Source organism: Aureococcus anophagefferens (assembly GCF_000186865.1).
Source record: "Aureococcus anophagefferens unplaced genomic scaffold AURANscaffold_10, whole genome shotgun sequence".
NCBI classification, from domain to species: Eukaryota; class Pelagophyceae; order Pelagomonadales; family Pelagomonadaceae; genus Aureococcus; species Aureococcus anophagefferens.
Genome location: NW_008705570.1, coordinates 213380 through 238331, shown reverse-complemented (window position 1 = coordinate 238331; position 24952 = coordinate 213380). Strand labels below are relative to the sequence as shown.

General features: G+C 73.5%; 7 protein-coding genes across 7 annotated transcripts in view; 4 read left to right on the top strand and 3 right to left on the bottom strand.

Annotated features, from left to right (window-relative positions):
• Positions 1 to 593: 593 nt before the first annotated feature.
• Positions 594 to 1700, top strand: AURANDRAFT_64365 (hypothetical protein; the record flags this gene model as incomplete). Its single annotated transcript, XM_009039213.1, has 1 exon — positions 594 to 1700. One exon carries the CDS (start codon positions 594 to 596, stop codon positions 1698 to 1700), a length of 1107 nt encoding a protein of 368 aa, XP_009037461.1.
• Positions 1701 to 2587: 887 nt separating this feature from the next.
• Positions 2588 to 3661, top strand: AURANDRAFT_64364 (hypothetical protein; the record flags this gene model as incomplete). Its single annotated transcript, XM_009039214.1, has 1 exon — positions 2588 to 3661. One exon carries the CDS (start codon positions 2588 to 2590, stop codon positions 3659 to 3661), a length of 1074 nt encoding a protein of 357 aa, XP_009037462.1.
• Positions 3662 to 5321: 1660 nt separating this feature from the next.
• AURANDRAFT_64363 (hypothetical protein) lies at positions 5322 to 6020 on the bottom strand (the record flags this gene model as incomplete). The annotated part of the gene is made up of 1 exon (XM_009038962.1): positions 5322 to 6020. One exon carries the CDS (start codon positions 6018 to 6020, stop codon positions 5322 to 5324), a length of 699 nt encoding a protein of 232 aa, XP_009037210.1.
• Positions 6021 to 6778: 758 nt separating this feature from the next.
• AURANDRAFT_64362 (hypothetical protein) lies at positions 6779 to 11046 on the top strand (the record flags this gene model as incomplete). Its single annotated transcript, XM_009039215.1, has 3 exons — positions 6779 to 7338; positions 7391 to 9728; positions 9850 to 11046. 3 exons carry the CDS (start codon positions 6779 to 6781, stop codon positions 11044 to 11046), a joined length of 4095 nt encoding a protein of 1364 aa, XP_009037463.1.
• A 165-nt stretch (positions 11047 to 11211) lies between these two features.
• Positions 11212 to 14724, top strand: AURANDRAFT_64361 (hypothetical protein; the record flags this gene model as incomplete). Its single annotated transcript, XM_009039216.1, has 1 exon — positions 11212 to 14724. The coding sequence occupies one exon, from the start codon at positions 11212 to 11214 to the stop codon at positions 14722 to 14724; it is 3513 nt and encodes a 1170-aa protein (XP_009037464.1).
• Positions 14725 to 16804: 2080 nt separating this feature from the next.
• AURANDRAFT_71680 (hypothetical protein) lies at positions 16805 to 20723 on the bottom strand (the record flags this gene model as incomplete). The annotated part of the gene is made up of 5 exons (XM_009038961.1): positions 16805 to 17414; positions 17582 to 19143; positions 19344 to 20175; positions 20274 to 20374; positions 20436 to 20723. The coding sequence occupies 5 exons, from the start codon at positions 20721 to 20723 to the stop codon at positions 16853 to 16855; spliced, it is 3345 nt and encodes a 1114-aa protein (XP_009037209.1).
• Positions 20724 to 22452: 1729 nt separating this feature from the next.
• The window catches only part of AURANDRAFT_71679 (hypothetical protein), a gene marked incomplete at both ends in the record, with an annotated part of 3746 nt that continues 1246 nt past the window's right edge, over positions 22453 to 24952 (bottom strand). The window contains one exon of the mRNA XM_009038960.1: positions 22453 to 24912. Within this exon, the coding sequence (XP_009037208.1) occupies positions 22453 to 24912 (2460 nt within the window). The remainder of the gene's footprint in view (positions 24913 to 24952) is intronic.

The window sequence follows — 24952 nt, the reverse complement described above, 5'->3', positions numbered from 1 at the left end:
TGATATTGAACCAATAATCCTCGCCGTCCGCGAACCACTCCGAGCCGTCGTCCCCGTCGCCGACGTAAAGCATCTCCTGGTGGAACATTTTCTTGTGGACCCTGAAGAGCATGCGCGCGCAGTTGTAGGAGCCGGCTTCGACGTTTTGGGCGAGCAGGTACCAGTCAACGTCGTTCACTTCGAAGTTCCCGTTCGCAAAGGCCGCGCTGATGCCTACGGCGCGCGACGATAATTGAAAAACCTCTCGAAGGTCGTCATGACCGCAGGACGCTAAAACATCTCTCGAAGGTCGTCGTGACCGCAGGACGCTGGGCTGATGCCGGGATCGCCATTCTTGCAGCTGTATAAATTACTCAAGTTCGTCGTCGTCGTGGAAAAGTCCCTCCTCCGAGTCGTCAGCGCGAACACGCCGGCGACGGCAAGAGCCGCGGCACAAAAGGGGACGAGGGCGCGTCGTCGGACGATCGGCGCGTCGGCCATGCTCTCTGCGCCGCGCCGACGAGCTTCCACCGCTGAAGGCGGGCTGCCCCGAGTCGTGACCGGGGGCAAAAAAGGCATGGTGTCGTTCACTTACAGAGCCCGGTCGGGGCAGCATGGGCCGCCTGGGCCTCGCGCTGCTGCTCGCGCCGGCTCTGCGCGCCGCCGACGACCGCACCTGCGCCGACGACCACGAGAACTGCGAGTTCTGGGCGTCGCAGGGCGAGTGCTTCGACAACCCGTCCTACATGAGGACGCACTGCGCCCTGTCCTGCGAGTCCTGCGCGCCGGACGGCGCCGGCGCCGGCGACGCGCCGGCGTGGACCGGCGGCTGCTTCGACCGCGACGCCCTCTGCGGCGACTGGGCCGCGGCGCGCGAGTGCGACGTGAACCCGGGCTGGATGCTCGAGAACTGCGCGGCGTCGTGCGGCGCGTGCGAGCGGCCCGGCGGCGCCGCGCGCGCGCGCGCGCGCGAGGGCTGCGCCGCGGCGCTCGCGGCGGCGCGGGCGCTGCGGCCCCTGGGCCCCGGCGACGCGCGCCGGACGCTCGACCGCGCCCTCGCGACCGGCGGCGCCGTCGAGCTCCACGGCGACCCCCGCGTCGTGTACCTGCCGGCCTTCGCCCATCCGCGCGAGGCCGACGAACTCATCGCGCGGGCCCTCGACGCCACGGCGGGCTGGGAGCGGTCCATGGACGCCGGGAGCCACATCCTCGAGGACGGCACGTACTCGCGCGTCGTGTCGCGATGGCGCACCTCCGACAACGCGTGGTGCACGACGAAGCGGTGCCTCGGCGACGCGACGGTCGTCAACGTGACGCGGCGCGCCGCGGACTTGTTGGGGACGACGCCGGACCACGCCGAGCCGCTCCAGCTCCTGCGCTACGGCCCGGGCGACCGCTACCGCGTCCACGGCGACTGCCTCCCGGAGCAGGTCCACATGCCCTGCGGCCTCCGGGCCTTCACGCTCCTGCTCTACCTCAACGACGTCGCCGCGGGCGGCGAGACCGTCTTCACGAAGCTCGCCAACGTGTCCGTGGCGCCGCGCAAGGGCGCCGCGGTCCTCTGGGCCAACGTCGACGACCGCGACGACCCGCTCGCGACCTGCGACGACCGCACCTTCCACGAGGCGCGGCCCATCGACGCGGGCGTCAAGCAGGCCGCGAACATCTGGTTCCACACCCACGACTTCAGGACGCCCTACCGCCTCGGCTGCACGGGCTAAGTTTTGGCCACGCGAGCGGCCGCCGCTCCCGTCGAGCGCGCGACGGGCGCGCCGCGTCCGGTAGCGTCGCGAGCGCAGTCAGAAAGGCCACGTCCGGCGGTCGACGCGCCCCGGAGCGAGCGCGATCAGAAGCTCGCGATTACGAAAGACGAAGTCGCTCACGGCTTGGTCCACTTGAACTGGAGCTCGACGCAGTGCTCGTCGCCCTCCTGCTCGTGCTCGACGGACACCTCGGCCGTCTCCGGGACCGTGAGCCGCACGTTGTCGACCTGGATTCGGAAGCTCTTGTCGGCTTCGACGGCGTCGGCAATTCGTCGGAGCAGCGCGACGAATTCCTTTTCTGTCTTCTTGACTTCGACGTCGCGCTCGTCGCTGCTGAAGAGCCGCTGCAGCGGCCGCGCCCGCTGCACCGGCGCGGCGGCGGTTGGGCGCAGCGCGGCGGCGCGGCCGAGCCTTGCAAATCTCATGGCCATCGTGAGATGCGCCTCGAGCCCAAGCTGAAATTGAACTCGTTGCAGAAGCTCCGATCCGCCGCCGTGATTTCCCGACGGCCAAAAGAGTGGCACAGCCTCTCCAGGATGGCAGCACACAATTCCAAAGCAACCCTCACCGGGACCCAGCAACACAACACAACAACAACACAACAACACCACAATGCAATACATCGCGCTCCTCCTCCTCGCCGCCTGCGCCAACGCGGACGATAACACACGACGCTGCCCACGACGCTGCCCACGACGCTTCCCACCACGACGCCGACCTATGCGCCTTCGCAGCTGCCCTCGCCGCGCCCTACGACGCTGCCCTCGGCTGCACCGAGCTACAAGCCCTCCCCGTCGCCCACGACTCGCCAGCCATCCGGGCTCCCGTCGCCCATGCCTTCGCCGATGCCTTCGGCCCTGCCGATTCCGTCGCCCACGACGTCGCCCACGGTGTCTCCCACGACGTCCCCGACGGAGTCGCCCACGACCGCACCCACGACCACGCCCACGACCGCGCCCACGAGCGCGTCCAACCCGACGCCGAAGCCGACGCCCGCGCCCACCTCGAGCTGCGCCGACAGCGCGTCGTGGTTCTCGAAGAAGAGCAAGAACGACTGCGCCTGGGTCGCCGAGGACGCCGAAAGCCGCTGCAGCAAGAAAGACGACGACGACGTGAAAGCCAAGAGCGCCTGCCCGCGGGCCTGCGGCAAGTGCGACGACGACGCCGAGGAGGAGGACGAGGCCGAGCCCGCGTGCGAGGACGATTCCACCTGGTTCTCGAAGAAGAGCAGTAACAACTGCCGGTGGGTCGCCGAGAAGCCCGACTCGCGCTGTAGCAAGAAGAACGACGACGACGTCAAAGCGAAGAGCGCCTGTTTTGTGGCCTGCGGCGTCTGCGAGGCCCCCGAGGCCGCGTGCGCCGACTCGACGTCGTGGTACTACAAGAAGGCCGACCGCGACTGCTCCTGGATCGCGGACAAGCCCAAGCGCTGCGACAAGGCCGACGAGTACGGCGTCGACGCGTCCGTCGCCTGCGCGCTGACCTGCGACGCCTGCGACGCCGACGCGGCGCCGACGCCCGCGCCGACGCCCGAGCCGACGGCCGCGCCGACGCCCGCGCCGACGACCGCGCCGACGGCGACCCGCTGCGAGGACGATGACGACTGGCTCTACGACGGCAAGGACGGCCGCGGCTGCGCGTGGATCGCCGAGAAGACGTCCCGCTGCGACGGCAAGGACGGAGCGCGCGAGGCCTGCCCCTTGTCCTGCGGCGCGTGCGAACCCGCGTGCGAGGACTCGAAGAGCTGGTTCTCGAAGAAGGAAAGCAACAACTGCGAGTGGGTCGCCGAGAAGCCCGACTCAAGGTGCTCCAAAAAGAGCGACGACAAGGCCAAAGCAAAGGACGTCTGCCAGCTGGCCTGCGGCACCTGCGGCGACGAGGACCGCCGCCTCTCGCGCCTCCGCGGCGCGGCCAACTAGGCCGCGAGGACCGCCGCCTCTCGCGCCTCCGCGGCGCGGCCAACTAGGCCACCAACCCACCACGAAGCCTCCCAGCCCAAGCATCATGATGCCCAAATCCAAAGCCCAGCCTCCAACCCCACCCTTCCCTACCTCCGCCTACTAGTACCTCCGCCCTGACCTGAGTAGACCACGCCCCTCCCCTGCGGAGAGACTCCTGGTCCGCCGGGGGGAAGCTATGACCTCAGGCGGGGGTAAGGGAGCGGCATGGTCTACTCATGCCAGACCTCCGCCCTTTTGTAAATTCAACCCGTTGCCTTGAAGTTCATATTGAAGAGGCGGATTTAGTCCCCGAGCACGAGGGGCTCGCGCGGCGCCGCAGGCGATACCGCGCCTTCCCGGAACGCGACGACGCGCCGGACCCAGACGTCTCTTGCAAGCTCCGCGTAGTCGTAGGTCGCGGCGCGCGCGCGCGCCTTCGTCCAGAGCTGGCGGAGCCGCGGCGCGCGCGCGTCGCGCCAGTCGCGGACGAAGACGATTGGAAACGGATGGAGCAGCTCCACGAGCGTCGGTTCGTATTCGATCAGCGGAATCGCGCCAAACAAGAGCGCCTCGTAGTGGCGGTGGCAGTCGAGGCCCGAGCCGATCGGCGAGTAGACGAATTTGGCTCTCCGTAGCGACGCGTGGTACTCCAGAAAGTCGCTCGGGTGGAGCTTGAGCTTGCCCGAGCGGTTGTTGGACTTTGTAGCGTGCGCGCCGCCTCCGACGATGGGGAAGACGTTGTCCAGGTCGAAGCCGCCGTGGCCGCCGTCTTTGGACTCTTTCCGCGACGACGGCCGGAGTGCGTTCTGTAGAGCCGCGAACCCAGATTTCCTTCCAACACTATGGAGGCTCACGTGCGACGCGACGAGCTCCGTTCGATTGGACGGCAGCGCGACGATTTTGGACCAGTCCGCCGGCGCGAGGCCGGGAAGGTCTTTGTGCGTGTAGCCGTGCAGGCCCAAAGGGATCTGGACGAACTTGCGGAGGTGGGCCCGCGTCGCCTTCTCCAAATCGCCCGCCGGCGGCCAGTGCTGCGCCACGAACCACGTCTCGAGCTTCGGAGACGCCAGCAACTTCGCCAGTCGGTGAAGACACGTCCGGTCCAACGTCGCGAGGATGTGGGGGTGGAACGGCGATCCCGCCGCCGCCGTGCCCAGCGACGCGAGCGCGTAGGCTTGCACGTGAGACGCTTTTTCTAGAAGCCGCGCGCCGCCCCCGTCGGGATCGGCGAACGCGCACAGCGCGGACGCGTTGTGCTTGTCCGCGCGCAGACCGATGATCGGCCGCCGCGGCAGCGCGGCGACGTCGAGGCGTCGCGCCTTTTCGACCTGGTCGGACACGACGACGACGTCCAGGTGCGTTTCGAGCCAACCGTCGAAGCGCGAGTGCACGACGGAGTCCGCCGGCCGCGCGCCGACGGCCGTCCGCGCGAGCTCCCAGAAGACGTCGTCGCTCGTGTGCGCCGCGGCGAGCGCCGCGACGGTGATGGCAAGTCGCATCTTTTAGCTTGCACAGGACCACCCGGGGGCAGCGGCGCAGTGCGCAGCGTCCAGCTCGTGTCCAGAGCCGCTTGGATGGACTTCAACACATCCGTTATTATAACTCGGGTTGAAGGGAAGGCGATGTATTACCCATGCCATCACGGGGCGGTCGTGAGCGTCGCGTTCTTCGCGGGAGCCGCCTGCTTCGTTTCGCCGAGGAACGTCCCGTCGCAGCGCAGGTAGCACGCCCAGAGCTTCGAGTCGCCTTCGAAGAAGCACGCGAGGGGCCGAGCGCGCCGCGCGTCGCCCGCGGGGACGACGCCGCCCGGCCACGCGGGGGGCGCCGCGTCGAAGATCGAAGGCCCGTCGCCGAGGCAGGCGGCTCGGACCATCGCCCGGGGCGCGCGCGGGCTGACGTCGTAGCCGTAGCCTATGGCGAGGGCCTGTGCGAGGACCGCGTACGGCGCGTCGAGGCGGAGGAGGGCCGGCCACGTGACGGCGTCGTCGCCGGCCTCGGGCTTGCGGGTGTGGGCCGAGTTCGCGTTCGTGACTGTCGCCCGGGCCGCGGCCGCGTCGCTCAGCGTGACGCGCGAGCCGTCGGCGCGGGTCAGGTTGGCCAACGCAGCGAGTCGGAGGACCGCCTCGGCGCCGAGGTCCTCGGTACGGATCGTCGCGTCGGCGGTCGCGTCGACAAAGGCGTTGACCAAGACCCAGTGGCGCAGGCAGTCGACGAGCCAATTGTACGAGTCGCGCTCGCCGTGTCCCATCGTCCGGTCCTTCTTCTCTCCGACGGCAATTCGCAGCGCCGGGTGGCGCGTGTCCCACGCGGGCGTCTCCGCGACCGTGTGGCAGCGCATGAGCCGGTTCACCGCCCCCTTTCTACGGCCCCGGTCCCAGCGCGACGCGACCTGCGCGAGCGGAGCCCGCACGAGCAGCGCGAGCGCGTCGAAACGGCCGTTGAAGGACCATCCGAACGGCGCTCTGCACCTCGCGTCCCCGACGCGGCCCGGAGCAAACGACGCGCCCCAGGATACGGCCCCGTCGGCTAGCAACTTGTGCCGTCCGTCGTGCCCGATCCGTAGACCCATCGCGGTCAGCGATAGATGCAGGGACAGCGTCCCGGACCGGCCGACGCCCGTCGCGAGGAGCCTCTTCCGCGTGCCGTTGCCCACGTTCCCGCACGACCGCCGGTAGCTCCGCGCGCGCGCGGCACAGCTGCCCGCCGCGACCACGGACACGTGCGCCCTCGGCGGCAGGCGGCCGGCTTAGTCCGCGGGCAGGCCGCGCCAGCCGCCGTGCGACACCGCGACGCAGCGGCCGCCCGAGGCCGCGGTGCTCGTCGCCACAAGGGCAGCGATGAAGGCGGCCCTACTTAAGCGCGGTCTCTGCGCACGGCGACAGTCGTCTTCTGCCATCGTCAATCACGTAACCGGCGCGGGAGCCTCGCATCGCGGGCCTTTATAGACATTAAAGGTCTTACAGCGTAGTTCCCATCCACCATCATATTATCCCTGATTCAACCCGATGCCTTGAAGTCCTGATTGAAGAGGTGGGATTTGAATTCTTCTCGTGGGCAGCCGATGCGTCTCGGGCAGCCCGTTTGACCACGAAGGTCATGGACACGTACCTGTCGCATCGCGAGTGGGAGGCGCAGCTGAACCGGCTGCAGTCGCCGGCGCCGCCGCGGGCGCCGGCGCCGCCGCAGGCCTACTACGGCTACGCGCCGGCGCCGCAGCAGCAGCTCGTCCTGAGCAACGCGCCGGCGGCGCCGCCGCCCGCGGACGCGTCGCCCGACCGGTCCACGGCCGAGGCGGCGCGGGAGCGGAGCCGGCGGCGGGCCTGGGGCGCGCCGGGCGGCCACCGCGAGGGCCCCCGCGAGGGCCGCCGCGACAGCCCGCGCGACCGGCGCGAGGCGCTCGAGGACCACGACTTCCACTTCGAGCGGCGCATGGCGAGCCGCGCCGCCGACGCGGCGCGGGAGCAGATCGAGGGCGCGCTCCGGGAAAAACTACAAAACGCCGGCGCGGAGGCGCGCGAGGCCCGGGACCTCGCGCGAAATTTGGAGGCGGAGAACGACGCGCGGAAGCGCGAGCTCGCGGGCTGCGCGAAGGTCGCGAGCTCCCACGAGCTGGCGTTGGATGTGCTACGCCACGACGCCGACGCGCGCCGGGGCTGGTGCACTCGGCGTCTTCTTCCACTTCCTTTTCTGACGAGCAAACCGCCGTAGGCAAACGAAGATGGACGGCGACGTCGCGGACCTGGCCGCGTGGCGGCGCCGCGTCGACGGCGAGCTCGCGAGCCTGCGCCAGTCGCGCGACGACGCGCGGCGCGCGCACGACGAGCTCGCCGAGGACGTGCGGCGGTTGCTGAAGCGCTTGTTCGGCGGCGAGGGCGGCGGCGGGTACGACGGCGGCGAGCTCGTGCAGAGCGCGCAGCTGCAAGCGCACGCGGCGGTGTCCGCGGCGATCGCGCCCGTGCAGGCCCACCTCGAGCGGGAGCTGAGCGTCGTGCGGCGCCACGTCGCGGCGCTGCGGTCCGGCGGCTCCTTTGAGAACGTGCTGCCGGGCGACGTGGAGGACGCGCTGACGGCGGACCGGCCGAGCGAGCTGCTGGTGAAGGGCGTCGTCGCGTCCGCGTGCGCGGACGTGGAGGCGACCCTGGAGAAGAAGCTGACGACGGTGCTGTCCGCGCGCGTGGCCTTGGATTTGGAGGCCAAGGCCAAGGACGTGCAGCGCGACGCGGAGGACCGCGTCTTCGCGCGCGTCCGCGCGGCGGCGACGCGGACGGGCGCTCGGGCCGGGTTGCTCGCGTGCCTCGGCGAGGGCGAGGTCGGCGAGGGCGGCGGGCCCTTCGGCCAGGCGGCGGCGGACGCGGCGGCGGCGCGCACGGCGACCGTCGACGCCGCCGTCGCGGCGACGCGGGAGCACGCCGCGCGGCTCGCGGAGTTGCGCGACGACCTCGAGAAGGCGCGGGCTGACGCGCGCGCGGAGCGGGATCAACGGAGCGCCGCCGTCGAGGCGGCGCGGGCGGACCTGACGAAGCAGGCCGTGGCGGCCATGGCGCGGGCGACGGAGGCGCGCGACGCCGTCGCGTCCTGCCAGTCCTTTGTGGACGCCGCGGAGGCCGCGGCGCGCGCGCGCGGCGACCGCGAGCGGAGCGAGGTGCTCCAGAAGGTCGCCGTCTACGCCGACGAGGCGCGCGTCGACGTCGGGGAGCTGCGGCGGCGCCAGGCGGCGTCGGAGAGCGCGTTGGGGGCTTTGGAGGAGAAGCTCCATTTGGTGAAGGACTCGGCGTCGCGCGCGGTCGAGGACGCGCCGGCGGTGCGGCGCGCCGCGGCCGCGGGCGCGCGCATCGACGCCGCCGAGGAGCAGCTGCTGAAACTGGAGACGCGCCTGGGCAACGTGCTCGAGGTGAAGATCGCCGAGCAGGCGTCCGACGGCGACGGCCGCGACCGGCGCCTCGCGCGGCTCGAGGCGTGGCGCGACGAGCACGGCGGCGGCGGCGCCGAGGGCGCCATCAAGAAGCTCGGCGACGCCGACGAGACGGCGCGCAAGGTGTCGCGGGACGTCGCGCGGCGCGTGTCGGCCCTCGAGGAGCAGCTCGAGCCGCTGCAGCGCCACGCGCGAGACGCGCCCGCGAGCCGTTTGGCGCGCTGCGAGCGCGACGTCGCGGACGCCGCGGCCCGGGCCGACGCGCTGGCGAAGAACGTCGACGAGCAGGCGCTGGCCCACCGGGCCGCCGTGAACGCGGCGTCCAAGGCCGCCGACGGCGCCACCAAAAAGCTCGCGGGCCGCGTCGACGACTTCTCCGAGGCCGTCAACGGCGCGCGGAATCTGCGGATCCGCGTCGACGCGCTCGAGGCGGACCACGGCGAGCTGCGGGCGACGGTGAGCCGCCACCACGGCGACCTGTCCACGTCGTCGCAGCTCGCCTTCGAGCGGAGCGCCAAGGACGCGCGCGTCTTCCAGCGCGACGTCACCAACGACCTCGAGGCCGTCCGCGCGGTCGCCAAGGGCGCGCTCGGCCGCACGGAGCGCGTCCTCGTCGAGCTCGACGCCGTCGCGCGGCGCGTCGACGATTTGGCCGCGGACGTCAAGACGTCGGCGACGCTCGCCGCGCGCGCGGCGGCCGCGCCGCCGGCGCCGCCGGCGCCGGCGCCGGCGCCGCCGGCCGCGCGCGACGACGCCGACGCCGACGAGTCCAAGCCCGTGGTCCGCGTCGTCCTCGCGCGCGAGCGCGCCGGCGGCGTCGCGACGAGCCCGACGGCGAGCGGCGGTGCGACGAGCCCGTCGCTCTCGAAGAGTCCGTCGCCGAGCCGGACGCCGAGCCGGAGGTCCGACAGCGACGAGGACCTCGACGACGTCGAGGACGTGCCCCTCGACGCGGCGCCGGCGCCGGCGCCGGAGAAGCCCCGGGACCCCGTCGTCGTGCGCATGCGGTCGCCGTCGCCCAAGGCGCTGCCGAGCCCCGCGTCGTCGACGTCGAGCCGCGGCCGCCGGTCGCCGCTCGCGCCCCTCGACGGCGCGTCGCCCAAGGCCTTCCCCTCGACGAAGAAGCGGTCGCCCGTGGCGTCCCTGGGCCTGCCGTCGCCCGCGCCGTCGAGCGACTGGGACGCGTCGCTGCCCGCGTCGCCCGCGGCGCCCGCGGACCGCGCGCGCCCGCGCCGCGCCCGCGGCGCCGGTCCAGCGCGGCGGGGGCTTCTCGCCCGAGTCCATCCGCGAGGAGGAGGGCGGCGACGACGACGAGGCGCCGGCGAAGGCCTTCCTCACGGCCCAGCCGACGCCGACGTCGCCGTCGTCGAAGTCGTCCGCGGCGTCGGAGCCGCGCGCCGCGGCCGCGGCCGCGCGCGACGACAGCGACGACGTGTCGGAGATGTCCATCCCGAACCTCGGCGACGTCGAGTCCATCCACAGCGCGCCGTCGTCGACGAAGAGCGACTCGCCGCCGCCGCGGTCCCGGTCGCCCGCGGCCGCGGCCGCGACGCCGCCGCCGCCGGCGGACGACGGCGACTCGGACGCGTCGTCGCCCCTCGTGCTCGGCGCGACGCCGACGAAGCTCGCGCCGAGCCGCCTCGCGCCGCCGTCGGCGAAGAGCGACCTCAGCAGCGTCCTGGACCTCGGCGCGGCGCCCGCGGCGCCCGCGGCGCCCGAGCCGGAGACGCCCGTCAAGCCCCCGGTCCTCGACGGCCCCGTGGCGCCGGCGTCGGCGTCGAGCGACAACAGCTGGGACGCGTCCGAGTCGTCCGACGACGAGCCGGCCGCGCCCGCGCCCGCGCCCGCGGCCGCGGCCGACGACGCGGCCGACGCCGCGGCCGACGACGCGTCCTCCGACGAGACGCCGGCGATCCCGACGCTCGGCGGCGACGCCTCGGACAAGTCCGAGGACTCGGACAGCGACGGGCCCGCGCCGCCGTCGCCCGCGCGGCCCGCGCGCCGCGTCCGGAGCCTCGCGGACGACGCGCCCGCGTCGCCCGCGGCCGACATCCCGGAGATCCCCGAGATGGAGGACACGCTCGACGCGCTCCTCGGCGCGACGGCGAGCCCGAGCCCGCCGCGGGCCGCGCCGAGCGCGCGGTCCTTCGCGCCGCGCGTCGCCGCGCCGCCGCGGCCCGAGTCCGACGGCTCCGTCGACGAGAGCTCCGACGACGGGGACGGCGGCGGCGAGCCGACGACGACGCTGAGCTTCGGCGGCGGCGGCGACTCGTCGGGCGACGAGACGCCGCCCGAGGCCGCGCCCGCCGCGGAGCCCGTCGACTTCCGCTCGCGCTTCCGCTCGCGCTTCTCCTCGGGCCTCGACGCGCAGAAGTCCGTCGTCGGCACGGAGAAGGAGAGCGACGACGACGACTTCGACGACGACTACGGCACGTCCGACTCCGACGCCTAGGCGCGGGCGAAGCGCTCCTCCCCCGGCCGCGTAAGCCGCAGGCCCGTACGTAGGCTGCAACGTCGACGACATTGAAGGGAACGTCTGATCATGGTGACCGCCGCATGATGGGGCTGCCTTCGCTCTAGAAGGATCGATGACCTCGTCGCGGCTCTGCACGGAGAGATGACCTCGGTCGCTGCGCGGGCGGCGACGCAGGACGAGCTCGCCTTTCTCAGCGAGTTCCTGGAGCCGACGACCGGCGACGACAGCTCCGACGAGTCCGATGCGGAGCTCGACTGCAGCGCGCCGGCGCCGCGCTCGCCGCCGCCATCCCGCGGCGGCGGCGTCGCGATGCGCCAGGTGACGCGCGCGGAGCTGCGCTACGTGCTCGACGACGCCGCGGCGCCGGAGCCGGAGCGCGCGTGGTCCGGAGAGGCCGAGGAGCTGTCGGACGACGACGACGGCGGCGGCGACGGTCCGGCACTCGCCGCGTCGTGCTGCCGCCTCGCGGCGCCGCGGCGCTGGCTCGCCGCCGTCGCGCTCGCGCTCGGCGTCAGCGCCGCGGCGCCTCCGGAGCCGCCGGTGGACGCGGCGCTCCTCGCGCGGCTCGAGGCGTCGACGACTGAGAGGATCAACCTGACGCTCGGGGCCGGTGACTACGTCGCGTCGGGCGCGGCGGCGGCCGTGGACGCGTTCCTGGCGCCGCGCGTCGACTGGGCCGTCGAGCGCGAGCCCTGGGGCGGCCGCGGCGGGCCCCTCGTGCTCGCGCGCGCGCGCGCGGACACGGCCGCCGGGGCCGTCTACCGGGATTTGGCGACGCTCTGGCGCGACGCGCAGTGGTCCGGGGGCTGCGGCCGCGCGCAGAGCCTCGGGGGCAACAACCCCTGGGGCCCCATCGTCGACATTTGGGCGCGGAACGCCTGGGCGGCCTGGAGCCGCGGCGCGACCTTCGTGCCGCCGTCGCTCCGGGGCTGGTACCTCGCGGCGCCGGCCGACGACGCCTTCTGCGCCGGCGCGGCCTCGCAGTGGGCCTGCCACTTCCTGCCGCTCTCGGCCTGCGACGAAATCGCGGAAAGCGGAGAGGACGACGACGCGCGCTTCGTCCGCGTCTTCTCCCGCGGCAACGTCACGGTCTGCCGCGGCGGCTGCGACGACGCGGCGCTCCGGGCCGCGGGCCTCGCGGGGCCGCCGGACCCGCGGCTCGCGGCGATCTTCGCCGCGGCCCGCGGCGCCGTCGACGGCGTCGCGCCCCACGACCTCGTCGGCGCCCTGCTCCAGCGGGGCGTCGCGCTGCGGCCGAGCTACCGCGTGCGGCAACTCGCGCGACCGCCGGCCGTCGAAGGACCCTGCGTCTTCGCGCAGATCCGCCACGGATCAAAGACGTCGCCCCAGTGGCTCGCGCGGCACAAGACGGCGTCGTTCTTCGTCGACCTCGCCGACTACGCGCGGGAGGCGCGCGCGCTCGCGCCGCCGGGGCAAGCGTTTACGCTCTTCGTGGCCACGGACGACGCGGACGCGCTCCGCGACGCGCCGCGCCTCGACGCCGAGGATCTGCGCGTCGTCGCGGCGCCATCGTCATTCGGCGCCGAGTCGAGCGAGGCCTTTTGGACCGGCGGCCGCGCGACGTCGATGCACCGGGGCCCCGCGGAATTGGCGCGCATCCTAGCGACCCTCGAGGCCGCGGCGGCGGCCTGCGGCGGCTTCGTGGGCAACTGCGCTTCCGTCTTCGTGCGCCGCGTCGACGCGGCGCTCCTCGCGCTGCGTCTGGCGCCGTACCGGAGCTTTTCCTTCGGCCCCCGGAGCTGCCTCCTCGACAAGGCGACGGACGCGGCGCTCGGGCGGACCTGCGTCTCGTCGTGCCGCAACGCCACGGCTTGCGCGCTGGCCGGGCCCGGCCCGCGCGCGTGCGCGCCGGCGCCGGCGCCCCTGGCCGGGCCGGGGCGCTTCAATGCCAGGGCGGCGGCGCTCGGGCTCGACGTCGCGGCGCGGCGCCTCTCCGACGCGCCCCGCGTCGGCCGCGGCCACTCGACGAACCCGAAGGAGCGGCGGAAGCGGAGCCACGAGAAGGCGCTGCCGCCTCCGCCGCCCTGGCTCGACCCGCGCGCCGTCGCCGGGCCGCTCTTCTCGCCGCTCAACGCCACGGAGGTCTGCGCGGTCAAGGAGGTGCGGAAGCGTCCGGGCCTCCCCGGCTGCGAAAAGGGCGGGCCGTTCTCGGCGTACCCGCGGGCCTTTGTCGCGCCGGGCGACGCCTACGGCGCGCGGCCCGTCGTCGGCGACGACCGCTGGCTCGCGCGCGCGCTCTCCGAGGCGCGGCGGAACGCGTCGCGCGTCTTCCGCGTGCTCGTCGTCGGCGGGTCGCCCGCGGCCGGCGAGGGCTGCGTCGACGCGCCCGTCGTCTCGCCGCGCTACGCCTACGCGAAAGCGCCCAAGACGCACGGGTCGAGCTCCGAGTGCTCCTGGGCGTCGCGCCTCGCGCGCTACCTCGAAGCGTTGCTGTTGCCCCGGGGGAACTTCAGAATCGCCAACGTCGCGCGCGGCGGCGCGTCGAGCGCCTACTTCCTCGCCGGCGCCGACGCGCTGTTCCGGCGGCCGGCGGACCTGCTCCCGAAAGGGACCTCAACACCGCCGCTCGCCGACGACGTCGATTTGGTGTTGCTGGCGTTCACGGCCAACGACTTCGCCCTGGGCTGCGCCGAGCCGGCGACGTGCTTCGGCGCGCCGGCCGCGCGGGGGCTGGGCGCCTACTTCCGCCGGGGCCGCGCGGGCGGCGCGCCGACGGTCGCCTTCGTGGACACGGCCCTCCAGCGGGTCTCGAGGACGCCCGAGAACCTCACGCGCGCGGACTTTTCCGAGCGCCACCGCGCGCTCGCGCGCGCGGTAGCGGCGCCGCTCGTCGAGAGCATGTTCTGGAACGGCGGCACGTTCCGGGACGAAGCGGAGCAGCGCAGGGCCGCGGCGTTCCTGAACGCCTACCTGGCGCCGGCGCTCCGCGTCGCCCTCGATGCCATGATGGGACCCGCGTCCTGGAAGGGCTTTGGGCATTACGGCGCGGCCTACCACGAGTGGGTCGCCGCGACGGTCTTCTACGCGCTCGTCGCGCCCGCGGCGGAGCGAGAGCACGGGGCGGCGGAGGCGGAAGCGGCCCCCGCGGCGGCGCCCGCGGCGGCGGCGCCGCGGGCCTGCGGCGGCGACGGCGACGCGCTCGCGCTCTGCCACCTCGCGAACGAGGGCGCGGCGTCGTCGCTCGTCTTCGACGCGGGGCCGAACCGCGAGGCGCTCGTCGGTTCGCCCGACGGCTGGCTCCACGGCGAGGACGTGCCGGGCAAGAGCGGCTGGGTGGCCTGCGACGGCGGCGGGGCGGCAATATCGTTCCGCGTCGAGTGCGCGGCGGGCGACGTCGTCGTCGGCTTCCTGCAGAGCCACGACCGGCGCATGGGCGTCGCGAACGTGACCGTGGCGCAGGGCGCGGCGGTGCGCAGTTTTTTGGTTGCGTCCTGGGACCGGCGGCCCCGGTCCGTCTACGCGACGAAGGCGCTCACGGGCCTCGCGGCCGGCGAAACCGTCGTGTCCCTCCGCGTGCTCGACCGGAACCAGCACGCGGGACCGGCGGGGAACGCGTCCTGCCCCACGTTCCTCGCCGCGCCGGACTGCTGCCACCGCGACAAGTTCAAGCTATTGAGCCTCGCGTGCACCTAAGCTTAGCTAATTAGCGGCGCATGCCAGGCCTCATGCCATGCCTCGGCGCATTCAACTTGAACTTCAACATGTGAGGCATCAACATCCATATATAGATGCGTGAGTTGTGCGTGCCGGTTCCCCCGCCGTACGGAAATTAAATGGCTGTCGTCGCGCGAGCGGTGCAGAGGGAAGCATTGACACGGGAATGAGTGGCTCAGCTCGCGCGAGCGCGCCCGAAGGGCGCGCTCTCGCCGCGCCGCAGGCAAGCCCCCCCGCAGGGGCAAGATGCCGTAGGCGTCTTGTTTTCAAGCCACGCACGAGCACGGGCTCGCAACAACCCGAGCTCAAAGCCGATCCCGCGCGTCGGGCCGCGCGAAGCTCGCAGTTCTCGACATGGCGCGGCTCGTGTTCCTGCTGCTCGCGTCGGCGCGCGCGTTGAGCACGTTGCGGGCGCCGCGCGGCGCGGCGACGGCGCCCGCGCCCTCGAACAGCCAAGGGAAGCGCAAATCCTGGCTCGCCCGCCACGCGCCGGTCGTGCCCCGGCGCGAGGGCAAGGTCGAGAAGCTCTACCGCGCCGCGGGCCTCTCGCTACTGCTCGTCCCCGCGGCGACCAGGCCCGACGCGGCGCTGCGCTGGGCCGCGGCCTTCGCCGCCTGCGCGTCGTTGGGCCCGGGCGCGTCGGCGACGTCGAAGCGCGGACGCGCCGCGGAGCTCGCGGGCCTCGCGCTCTTCCCCTGGAGCGCGCCCGCCGGCGCGGCGGTCCTCGCGGCGCGGCGCCTCGGGTCCCGCCGGCCGCGGGCCCGCCACGTCGCGCTCCTCGCGGCCGCGGCCGCGGCGGCGACGGGATCTCTCGAGCTCCCGGCCAAGTGGGTCCTCGCGGCGGCCGTCGCGCTCACGTCCCTCGCGGACCGCGCGGACCGCGTCGCCGGGCGCGACGCGTTCCCGGCGCCGGCGGAGGCCGACGCGGCGACGGCGGCCCTCTCGGCGTCCGCGGTCCTCGAGCGCCCGGGCGCCGCGGCCGGGGCCGCCGAGGCCGCCGCGGCGGTCGAGGACGACGCCGACGCCGAGGCGACGGCGGCCGCGGAGGCCGCCGCGGAGGCGGAGGCCGCCGCGGAAGAGGCTGCGGCGGAAGCTGAGGCTGCCGCGGAAGAGGCTGCGGCGGAGGCGAAGGCTGCGGCGGAAGCTGAGGCTGCTGCGGAAGTGGAAGCTGCCGCGGAGGCGAAGGCTGCGGCGGAAGAGGCTGCGGCGGAGGCGAAGGCTGCGGCGGAAGCGGAGGCTGCGGCGGAAGCGGAAGCTGCGGAGGCGAAGGCTGCGGCGGAAGAGGCTGCGGCGGAGGCGAAGGCTGCCGCGGAAGAGGCTGCGGCGGAAGCGGAAGCCGCGGAGGCGAAGGCCGCGGCGGAAGCGGAGGCCGCGGCGGAGGCGAAGGCCGCGGAGGCCGCCAAGTTCGTCGAGGCGGCCGCCGCGGCCCTGGCGGCGAATCGCGAGGCGGAAGAGGCGCTGCTCGCGGCGGAGGTGCGGGAGGCCGAGCGGCTCGAGGCCGCGCGGGTCGAAGTCGCTCGACGCCGGGTCGAGGAGGACGCGTGGGTCGAGGCCGCGCGCGTCGAAGCCGCGGCCGCCGCGGAGGCCAAGGCCGCCGCGGAAGCGGAGGCCGCCGCCGCCGAGGCCGCGCGCCGGGCGGCCGTCGTCGGGACCTGGCGCACGGACCTCGGCGACCTCGTGCTCCGCGAGTCGGGCGCCGCGGACGCGGCCCCGTCGCTCGGCGTGTCGGGATCCTGGACCTTGGACGACGGCGACCTGCGCGTGGACCTCGGCGTGCACCGCGTGACGCCCAGGGGCCGCTTCGGAGGTACGGCGCCGGCGTCGATCCGCGCGCCCGCGGGCCGCGACGCCGCCGACGCGACGCTGACGACGTCGCTCCTCGGCTACGACGTCGCGATCCCCTTCCCCCTCCGGCGAGCGGAGCCCCCCGCGGCCGCGCCGCCCGGCGAGATCGACCGGCCCGAGGGCGCCGTCCGGGAGCTCGCCGCGGAGGAGGCCCCCGCGCTCGCCGCGTCCAGGTAGGCGACGTCACGGCGCCGCGGCCGTCGTAATGTGTGTGCATAGAGACCAGGCCCGAATTACAAGGTGGGGCGGGGCGCGCGGGGGCCTAGGCGGCCTTCGTCGCCTTCTTGCCGCGCTTCTTCTCCTGCTTCTTCTCCTTCTTTCCCTGCTTGAACCAGGGGACGCCGTCGTGGTAGTCCCAGGCCTCCTGCGTGAGGTGCGCGAGGTAGAGCGCGACGTGGATGGGCACGAGGTAGGGGTGGGCGTTGCGGACCTGGGGCACGACGTGGACGCCGAGGAGCGCGACGACCTGGCCGAGGATCATGGGGTGCGGGATCACGTTGTAGGGGAACCGCGTCACGAACTTGTAGTCCGCCTCGACGACGCCGAGCTCGATGCCGAAGTAGGTCCCGTCGACGCCGAGCGCCGACGTCGCCGCGATGGACACGAAGTAGCCCGCGGCGACGAGCACGAGCGACTCGGGCCGGAACCAGGGCTCCGCGCCGCAGGCCGCGCGCGCGTCACCGTCCCAGAGCGGCGCCGCGTAGAGCCGGAAGAGCTGGAGGAGCGCCACGGTCTTGAAGAAGAGGACGTCGCGCTTGAAGGTGCCGAAGGCGACGCCCGCGCGCGTGTAGTACGTCGACATGTAGCGGAGGTAGTGGAGGAACCTGGGCAGGAAAAGGGTGCGAAATTCCCAACTTCAAAGGCTCCTCTCTCGGTCGTTTTCCGCTCGTTTCGGCTGATTTTTGGACGAGCGATCATCTCTCGGAGCCCTCTCGACGCGTGGATGCTTTTTCGGGAACGCGCGCGCGCGGAACCCTCACGTTGAAGCGACGTTGAATCACTCTTTTCCTGCCCCGGGAGGAACTGCGTGCCGTAGAGGAACAAGGCGTAGGACTCGACGGCGTAGGCGACGGCCGCGAGCGTGCCGTAGCTCGCGAGGTTCGAGAAGCCGACGTACTTCTCCAGGGCGTTGTAGGCGACCGTCGTGCCGTTGACGCCCACGTCCGCGAGGAGCTTCTCGAGCGCCGACTGGGGCTTGATCGTCGCGAGGAAGAGCGCGCGGAAGGCCTCGTTGTACTTCGTCGAGAGCCAGTGGAGGCCCTTGCCGAAGCACCACCACAGACCCGTCGGCGCGACGGCGTAGTGGAGCTTCAGCACCATGCGCCACTTCTGCGTGGGATCCGCCGCGAGCGCCGCCTCGCTCTCGGGGCCGAACGCGCCCCGGGGCTTCATCGTGATGTAGTGGGACTCGCGGTGGAAGTCGAAGGCCAAAATGTCGCCGTGCTCCGCGGCGACGCTCCGGTGCGCGTTCGGGAAGTGGGTCTCGTAGCCCGGCACGTTCGCGTCGAGCGCGACGATGCACCGGAAGACGCTCGCAAAGGGGAAGAAGCAGTAGGGCCCGTCGACGTGCTCCGTGAAGAAGACGTCGTCGGACGTCTTCGCCGCCTCGTCGCGCTTCACGGGCGCGGACACGTAGAGCTCGTTCATGCCGCTCACCGGTTCTATCACGTACGCGCCCTCGCCGAATTTCTGGCGGAAGAGGCCGTCGACGCACTCGGACGTCACGAGGCGCTCGAAGGCCGCGCGCGTCGGTTCGTCCAAATCGCCGGCCCACCAGTGGCTCGTCATGTCGTGCTTCGGCCCGGCGGCGACGCACCACCGGCGGATCGCGGCGAGGTCTCCGACGTCCTCTTCCGTCCGGAATTTGCCGACCAGCAGCCGCGACTTCTTCGCCGTCCACGGCAGGCCCAGCACGCTGTCGCTGTCGATGCAGACGTTGCCCCAGGCGAGGACGACGGCGGGCAGCGCCGCGACGACCGTCTTCGCGGCCTCGGACGCGCTCGCGAGAATCAGCGGCAGCAAGTAGAAGACGTGCTCGCAGAAGAGCTCGACGACCGCGGCCGCCGAGAGCCCGCCACCGGCCCAGGAGTTGGCCTGGAGCGTCTCCTCGCCGTAGTACCAGTGGCTCAGGTCCTGGAGCGCGTAGCCCGCGGCGACGCAGCCCAGGGACGCGGCGACGCCGAGGTCGAGGCGGCAGGCCACGATCGCCACGGACGCGAGCGCCGCCGCGCTCCGCGCCGCGAGGCCCAGGGGCACGTCGGAGCAGAGGAGTGCCAGGCCCCAGAGTACCCAGAGGCCGAAGGCGCCGCCCCGGGCGAGGCTCTGGCGGCCCCCACACCCGAGCGACGTCGACGCCGCGCAGGCGAGCTTCGTGACGAGGCCCGCGGCGCCGAGGAGCCCCAGGAGCGACGTCAGCAGGTGGAAGTTGACGTTCATGGACGACAGGTGGTACGCCGCGAACTTGGGCTCGACGGCGGCGAAGGAGACGGCCATGGTGCGCGTAAAAACTGTCGACGAGCGCCGAGCAGCCGTGCCACCTCGTATAAATGCTACCTTAAGGTATGGAATTAACACAGCGAAGGTGCTTGAGGCAAACACTGGCTTGTGGCCCTGTGCGGCAGTCCTTGGTCCGAGGAGGCCGTCTGCGACGATCGAAGATCAGCCCGGAGCCTGCCCGGCTCGACCCCCGGGGGGCTGCCTGTGCGGCCGATTTAAGCGTCCTCCTCCTCCGTGCAGGGGTCGCCCTCGGGCACGGCCCAGCAGGGCGGGAGGCACGGGTCCGGGCAGTCGGGCACGGGCGGGCAGCCCGTGCCCGGCGCGAAGGCCCCCTCGAAGGCGTCGAGGATGAGCGCGCGGTCCGTCGGCGGGAGGGGGGGCTGCGCCGTCGCGTTGCCGACGATGGTCTCGAAGAAGCACTGGATCCAGCAGGGCGCGCTCTGGTCCTTCGGGTCGTCGCAGCCGTCGAAGCAGGCGCCGCCGCGCTGGGCGACGATCTTGGAGATCATGCGGTCGTTGACGCACGTCGCGTTGACCTGCGCCGTTTGATTGACGACGCGCCAGAAGCAGCCCTCGCCGACGGTCTCGCCCGGCGCGCACTCGCCGGCCTTCTGCGTGGAGAACCACGTGCCGTTCATCATGTCCGAGAGCGTCATGGACGCCGACTCGACGAAGTTCACGAGGCCGTCGCCCGAGAACCACCCGGAGGCGGAGGCGCGGTCCGGCACGAGGTCGCGGCTGTCCGCGTGGCCGTGGATGGCGCAGGTGCCGCTGCCGCCGTACCCGTCGCCGGCGTCCGCCGCCGTGAACGAGTAGGAGCCGCACCGCTCCCAGCCGTGCTCCGCGGCGGCGCACGCGGCGCAGCAGTCCGCGAGCGAGACGTTGTCGAGCGTCTTGAACGCCGTCTTGTTGTTGCGGTAGCCCTCGATGGGGTAGAAGTCGGCGTAGCAGATCTCGGGATAGCCCGCCGGCGGCAGGGGCTTGCCGAACTTCGGGAATTCGCGGCCGACGCTCAACGTCTCGACGGCGTCGCAGCGACACTCCTGTTCGTCGCAGAGCCCCTGGAACTCCGACGCCCACTCGGGGTGCCTACGCGCGCGTGAAGCGTCGACGCGAGCGTCCGGCCGCGCGCGCGCGGACGAGGCGACGACGGACGGGGATGCCGGATGGACGCGGGAGACGCTGACTTGTCGTTCTTGTTCCAGCAGCCCTCGGGGCCGTCGTGGTGCCAGTGCGTGCAGTTGAAGGCGTGCGGCAGCGACTTGGCCGGGTTGCACTCGGCGTAGTCCTGAGGTGGCATCAGTGTTTCTCGTTTTTTTGCATGGTTTCGCGGACGCGGGCCCGCGTACGCCGTACCGGTCGTCCATCTCGACCTCGACGGCGATGTAGACGTTGAAGCCGGGGATTTGCAGCAGCGCGTCGTTCTCGCACAGGATGTTCTCCGCGTGGCGCGGATTGAGCTTCGCATCGCAGACGACGGGCGCGCTCTTCTCGTAGAGGCCAAAGTGGGCGTCGCCGGCGGCATCGCCGGTGTCGAGGTCCGTCACGCCCGTGTAGTTGCGCGGCGTGATGCGGTACAGCGTCTCGCGCACGACCTTGGCCTCGGCGAGGAGCGCGAGCGCGGCGGCGCGGAGCATCATCATTTGGCAGGGATCGATCGGCGAGAACTGGCGAGAACTGGGCTGCCGCCGAAACCCCTTCAGCTTCTTCAAGTTTAGGTTTTTCAACGCAGCCCGCTGGGAACGTCGAGCATGGCAGGATCGCGCCTCCGCAGGTGACCTCTGACGCGAACGACCATGACCGACGCGCTCGACGCCTGGTACGACTCCCTGGCGCGCTGCGCCGGCTGCGTCTGCGTCGCCGACGAGGACGCGGAGGATCCGCCGGACCCGCGGACGCCGGAGTTCACGGTGCTGCGGCGCGAGGCGGCGACCGTGGCGCCGACGCTGAGCATGCTCTTGGAGGCGGCGGACGCGGGCGACATCGCCACGGTCCGCGCCATCGTCGGCGCCGGCGGCCTCGACCTCGACGCGGCGGACGACGTCGACTCGTACAGCGCGCTCCTGACGGCCGCCGAGGCGGGCCACGCCGACGTCGTCGGCGCGCTCCTCGACGCCGGCGCCTCCGTGGACGCGCCGCGCGACAGCTACGGGCGGACGCCGCTCTGCGCCGCGGCCGTCGCGGGCCGCGCGGACGTCGTCGAGCGCCTCGTCGCCGCGGGCGCGGACGTCGACGCCGCGGACGGCGACGGCCGCAGCGTGCTCTGGGCGACGTGCGCCCTGCGGCACCTCGACGTCGCGGCCATCCTCGCGCGCGGCGCCTGCGACGTCGACGCCGCCGACGCCGACGGCGACACCGCGCTCGACTTCGCGGTCAAGCACGGCCACGCGGACGTCGCCGACTTCCTGCGCCGGCGCGGCGCCGCGGACCGGAACGCCGGAAGACTGTCCCTCAGCTCCTCCTCCAACGGGGGGACGAGCCCGTAGTAGAAAGACCGCGCGCGCTTCAACGACGGGGGCAACGAGGCGGTTTGAGGTCGCGATGGGCTGCCCCGCCATTACGATGCGACTGCTCGTCGTCGTCGCCGCGGCCCGCGGCGCGGTCTTCAACGAGTCGTCGCGGCGCCACTGCACGGAAGCGGAGCTCGAACACCTGCGCACGGACAAGAACGCGGAGCTCCACGAGGTGCTCTCCGCCGTCCACGGGCCGCGCTGCGGCGGCTTCTTCATCGAGTCCGGCGCGAACAACGGCCGCAACTCCGTGACGCGCAACTTCGAGGGCGCGGGCTGGCGCGGCATCTGCGTCGAGCCGTCGCCCGTGCTCTTCCAGCTGCTGCAGCGGTACCGGCCGCTCTGCGAGAACCACAACGTCGCGCTCTTCGGCGAGCGGAGGGAGATGGTCTACCGGGAGCGCGGCGCGGCGTTCTCCCGAAGCGGCGCGCATGCATTCCAACGGGCTTCACCGCAGGTACGGCGGCGCGCTCAAGGACCACAGCGGCCTCGAGGAGATGCGGACGCCCAAGCTCTGGGCGAAGATGGAGGCCGCGCACCCGAACGCGAGCCGCCGCGACCACACGATCCTCGCGCGGCCCGTCGACGACGTCCTCGGCGGCGCCCGGAACCACGTGGACCTCTATTCTTTGGACGTCGAGGGCGCGGAGCTGAGCATCCTCGAGCACTTCCCCTTCGACAAAATCGTCGTCGAGCTCTGGTTCGTCGAGACGAACAAGCTCGACCGCGTCGCGTTCGTGGCGTTCATGGAGTCGAAGGGCTACTCGTGCCACCACTACGACCACGTCAACTCGCTCTGCCAGCTCAACAAGCACCGCTTCGGCCACCACGGCACGCCCCCGGCGTAACGCAAAACCTAGAGGTCGAGCAGGGCGAGGTCCTGGAGCGACACGCCGAGCGCGCCGCTCTCCGCGTAGGGGAGGAACTGCTCCGCGAGGTCGCAGAGGTAGCGGAGGCGCCGGAAGGACCGGCGGTACTCGCCCTGGTTGACGTCCTTGGGGTCCGCGGCCGCGCGGCGCTTGTAGGCTTTGGGCGTCTCGTCGACGAGGCGGTAGGCGAAGCACCAGCGCACGTAGTCGAGCGCCGCGAGCATGAAGAGGCGCCGCGTCTCCGGGTAGGGCCAGGGCGCCGCGGCCCGGAGCTCGGGCTCGAGCTCCTCGACGAGCGCGTAGTGGTAGAGCCAGAGCGCGTCGTCGAAGTCCTTGACGAAGTCGTCGGCCGCCGTCGTCGCGAGGAAGTAGACGACGTCGTGGAGGCCGCAGCCCCAGCCGCACCACTGCCAGTCGATGGCGAAGACGCGCCGCGTCGCGTCCTCGACGAAGAGGTTGCCGGCCTTGAAGTCGCCGTGGACGAGCGTCCGCCGGGGCCCGCACGCGTCGGCGATCCAGCCGTCGACGCGGCGCGCCTGCGCGGCGAGGCGCGCGCCGAAGTCGTTCGGCGGCACGCGGAACCGCTTCTCGTCGCAGAAGGCCAGGAGCCACCTGTCGTAGCCGCGCTCCAAACCCTCGACCTCGCCGGGGGGGCGGTGCGCGAGCGGCGTGTGGCCGCCGAGGGGCCAGATGCCCAGGTCGCCGAAGCCCGACGCCGCGAGGCGGTGGCCGAAGGCGTGGAAGCGCGCGAGCCAGCGCAGGGCCTGGACGCAGTGCTCCGCCGGGAGCGTCGGCCGCTGCGCGAAGGCGGGAGGCAGCAGGGCCTCGAGCGCGACGAGGTAGCGGTCGCCGTCGGTCTCGTAGGCGAGCACGCGCGGCGTCCAGATGCGCGCGGCCGCGAAGACGCCGCTCAGGTCGCGGAGCACGGCGAGCTCGTTCGCGTAGGAGCCGACCGTCCGGGCCCGCGCGGCCGCCGACGCACCGCGGCACTCGCGCGCGTCGACGTACTTGACGACGCAGAACGCCGGCCGGCAGGGCGGCAGGTCCGGCGCGGCGGGCACGGCCGGCGCCGGCGGCGCCGCCGGCGCCGGCGCGGGCCGCGCGGGCGGCGCCGCGCGCGGCGACCCGCCGCCGTAGAGCCCCGCGACCCACGACGCCGCGGCGTCGTCCGCGGCGGCCGCGGGCGCGGCGGCCGCGGGCGCGGGCCCGCCGGGCGAGCCCTCGGCGCACGGCGGCGCGCCGCAGGCGCCGTCGAAGTCGTCCGCGTAGGACGCCTCGTCGTCGTCACCGTCGTCGCCGTCGCCGGCGGCCGCGGCGCCGTCGTCGCCGTCGCCGTCCCCCGCGGCGGCCGCGTCGCCGTCCCCGGGGGCGTCGGGCACGGGGTACAGGGCTGCGAGGTCGGCGCCGTAGGTCCGCGGCGGCAAGGGCTCGCCGGCGTCCGCGAGGCGCGCGCGTTCCCGCTCCTCCGCGTCGAGGTCCGCGGCCTCGCGCGCGGCGTCCTCCGCCCAGCGCCGCGCGCGGAGCGTCATCTCCTCGAGCGCCTCGTCGGCGGCGGCCGCCGCGGCGTCGCCGAGGTCGTAGGCGTCGACGGCGTGGTACCGCTCCGAGGGCGTGACCGGCGGCACGGGCCCGCGCCACGCTTTGGGCCCGGGCTCCGCGGGCGCCGCCGGCCGCCGCCGCCGGAGCTCGCGCGCCTCGAGCTCGTCGGCCTGGCCCTTGAGGTCCCAGAGCACGTCGCGCGGGAGGAGCGCGAGGCTCGGCAAGACGCCGACCTCGGGCGGCAGCGGCGCCTCCGCGCGCGCGCGCGCGGCCTCGGCGTTCCGCGCGCGGCGCCGCTCCGCGGCGCTCGGCGGCGCCGGCGCCGGCCGGCCCCCGCGCCAGAGCAGGCCCACGGTCGCGACCGTCGCGCCCGAGTAGTCCATGGTGCGCGCCGTCGCGGGCACGGCCCCGATGAGCTCGGGCCCGAGGAGGAGGCGCAGCGCCTCGAGGCTCGACGGGTCCGCGCCGGCGGCGACGGCGTCGAGCGCCGCGCGCTTCGGCGCGGGCCGCGGGCCCGCAGCGACGAGCGCCGGCCGCGCGCGGGGGCGCGCGGCCTGCGCCTCGTCGAGCGCGTCCTCGAGGCGCACGAGCGACTCGGGCACCTCGATGGCCCGCGGCGCCGCCGGCGCCGGCGCGGCCGCCGCGGCGGCGCCCGCGGGCGGCGCGTCCGCCGCGGCGGCGCCCTCGGGCGGCGCGGCGGCCGCGGCGGCGCCCTCGTGCGGCGCGGCGGCGCCCGCCGCCGGCGCCTCGGCCGCGGGCGCCTCGCTCGGGTCGTCCGGCGCGCGCCGCGGCCGCGCCGCGCCCGCGGCGTACGTCGTCGCCGGCGCGTCGCCGCCGCGCCGCGCCGCCGCGAGCTTGGACCGCAGCTCGTCGCCGATGAGCGCCGCGGCCGGCGCCAGCGCCGCGTCCTTCGCCGCCGCGCGCTGGTGAGCGCGATGCCCTCGCGGA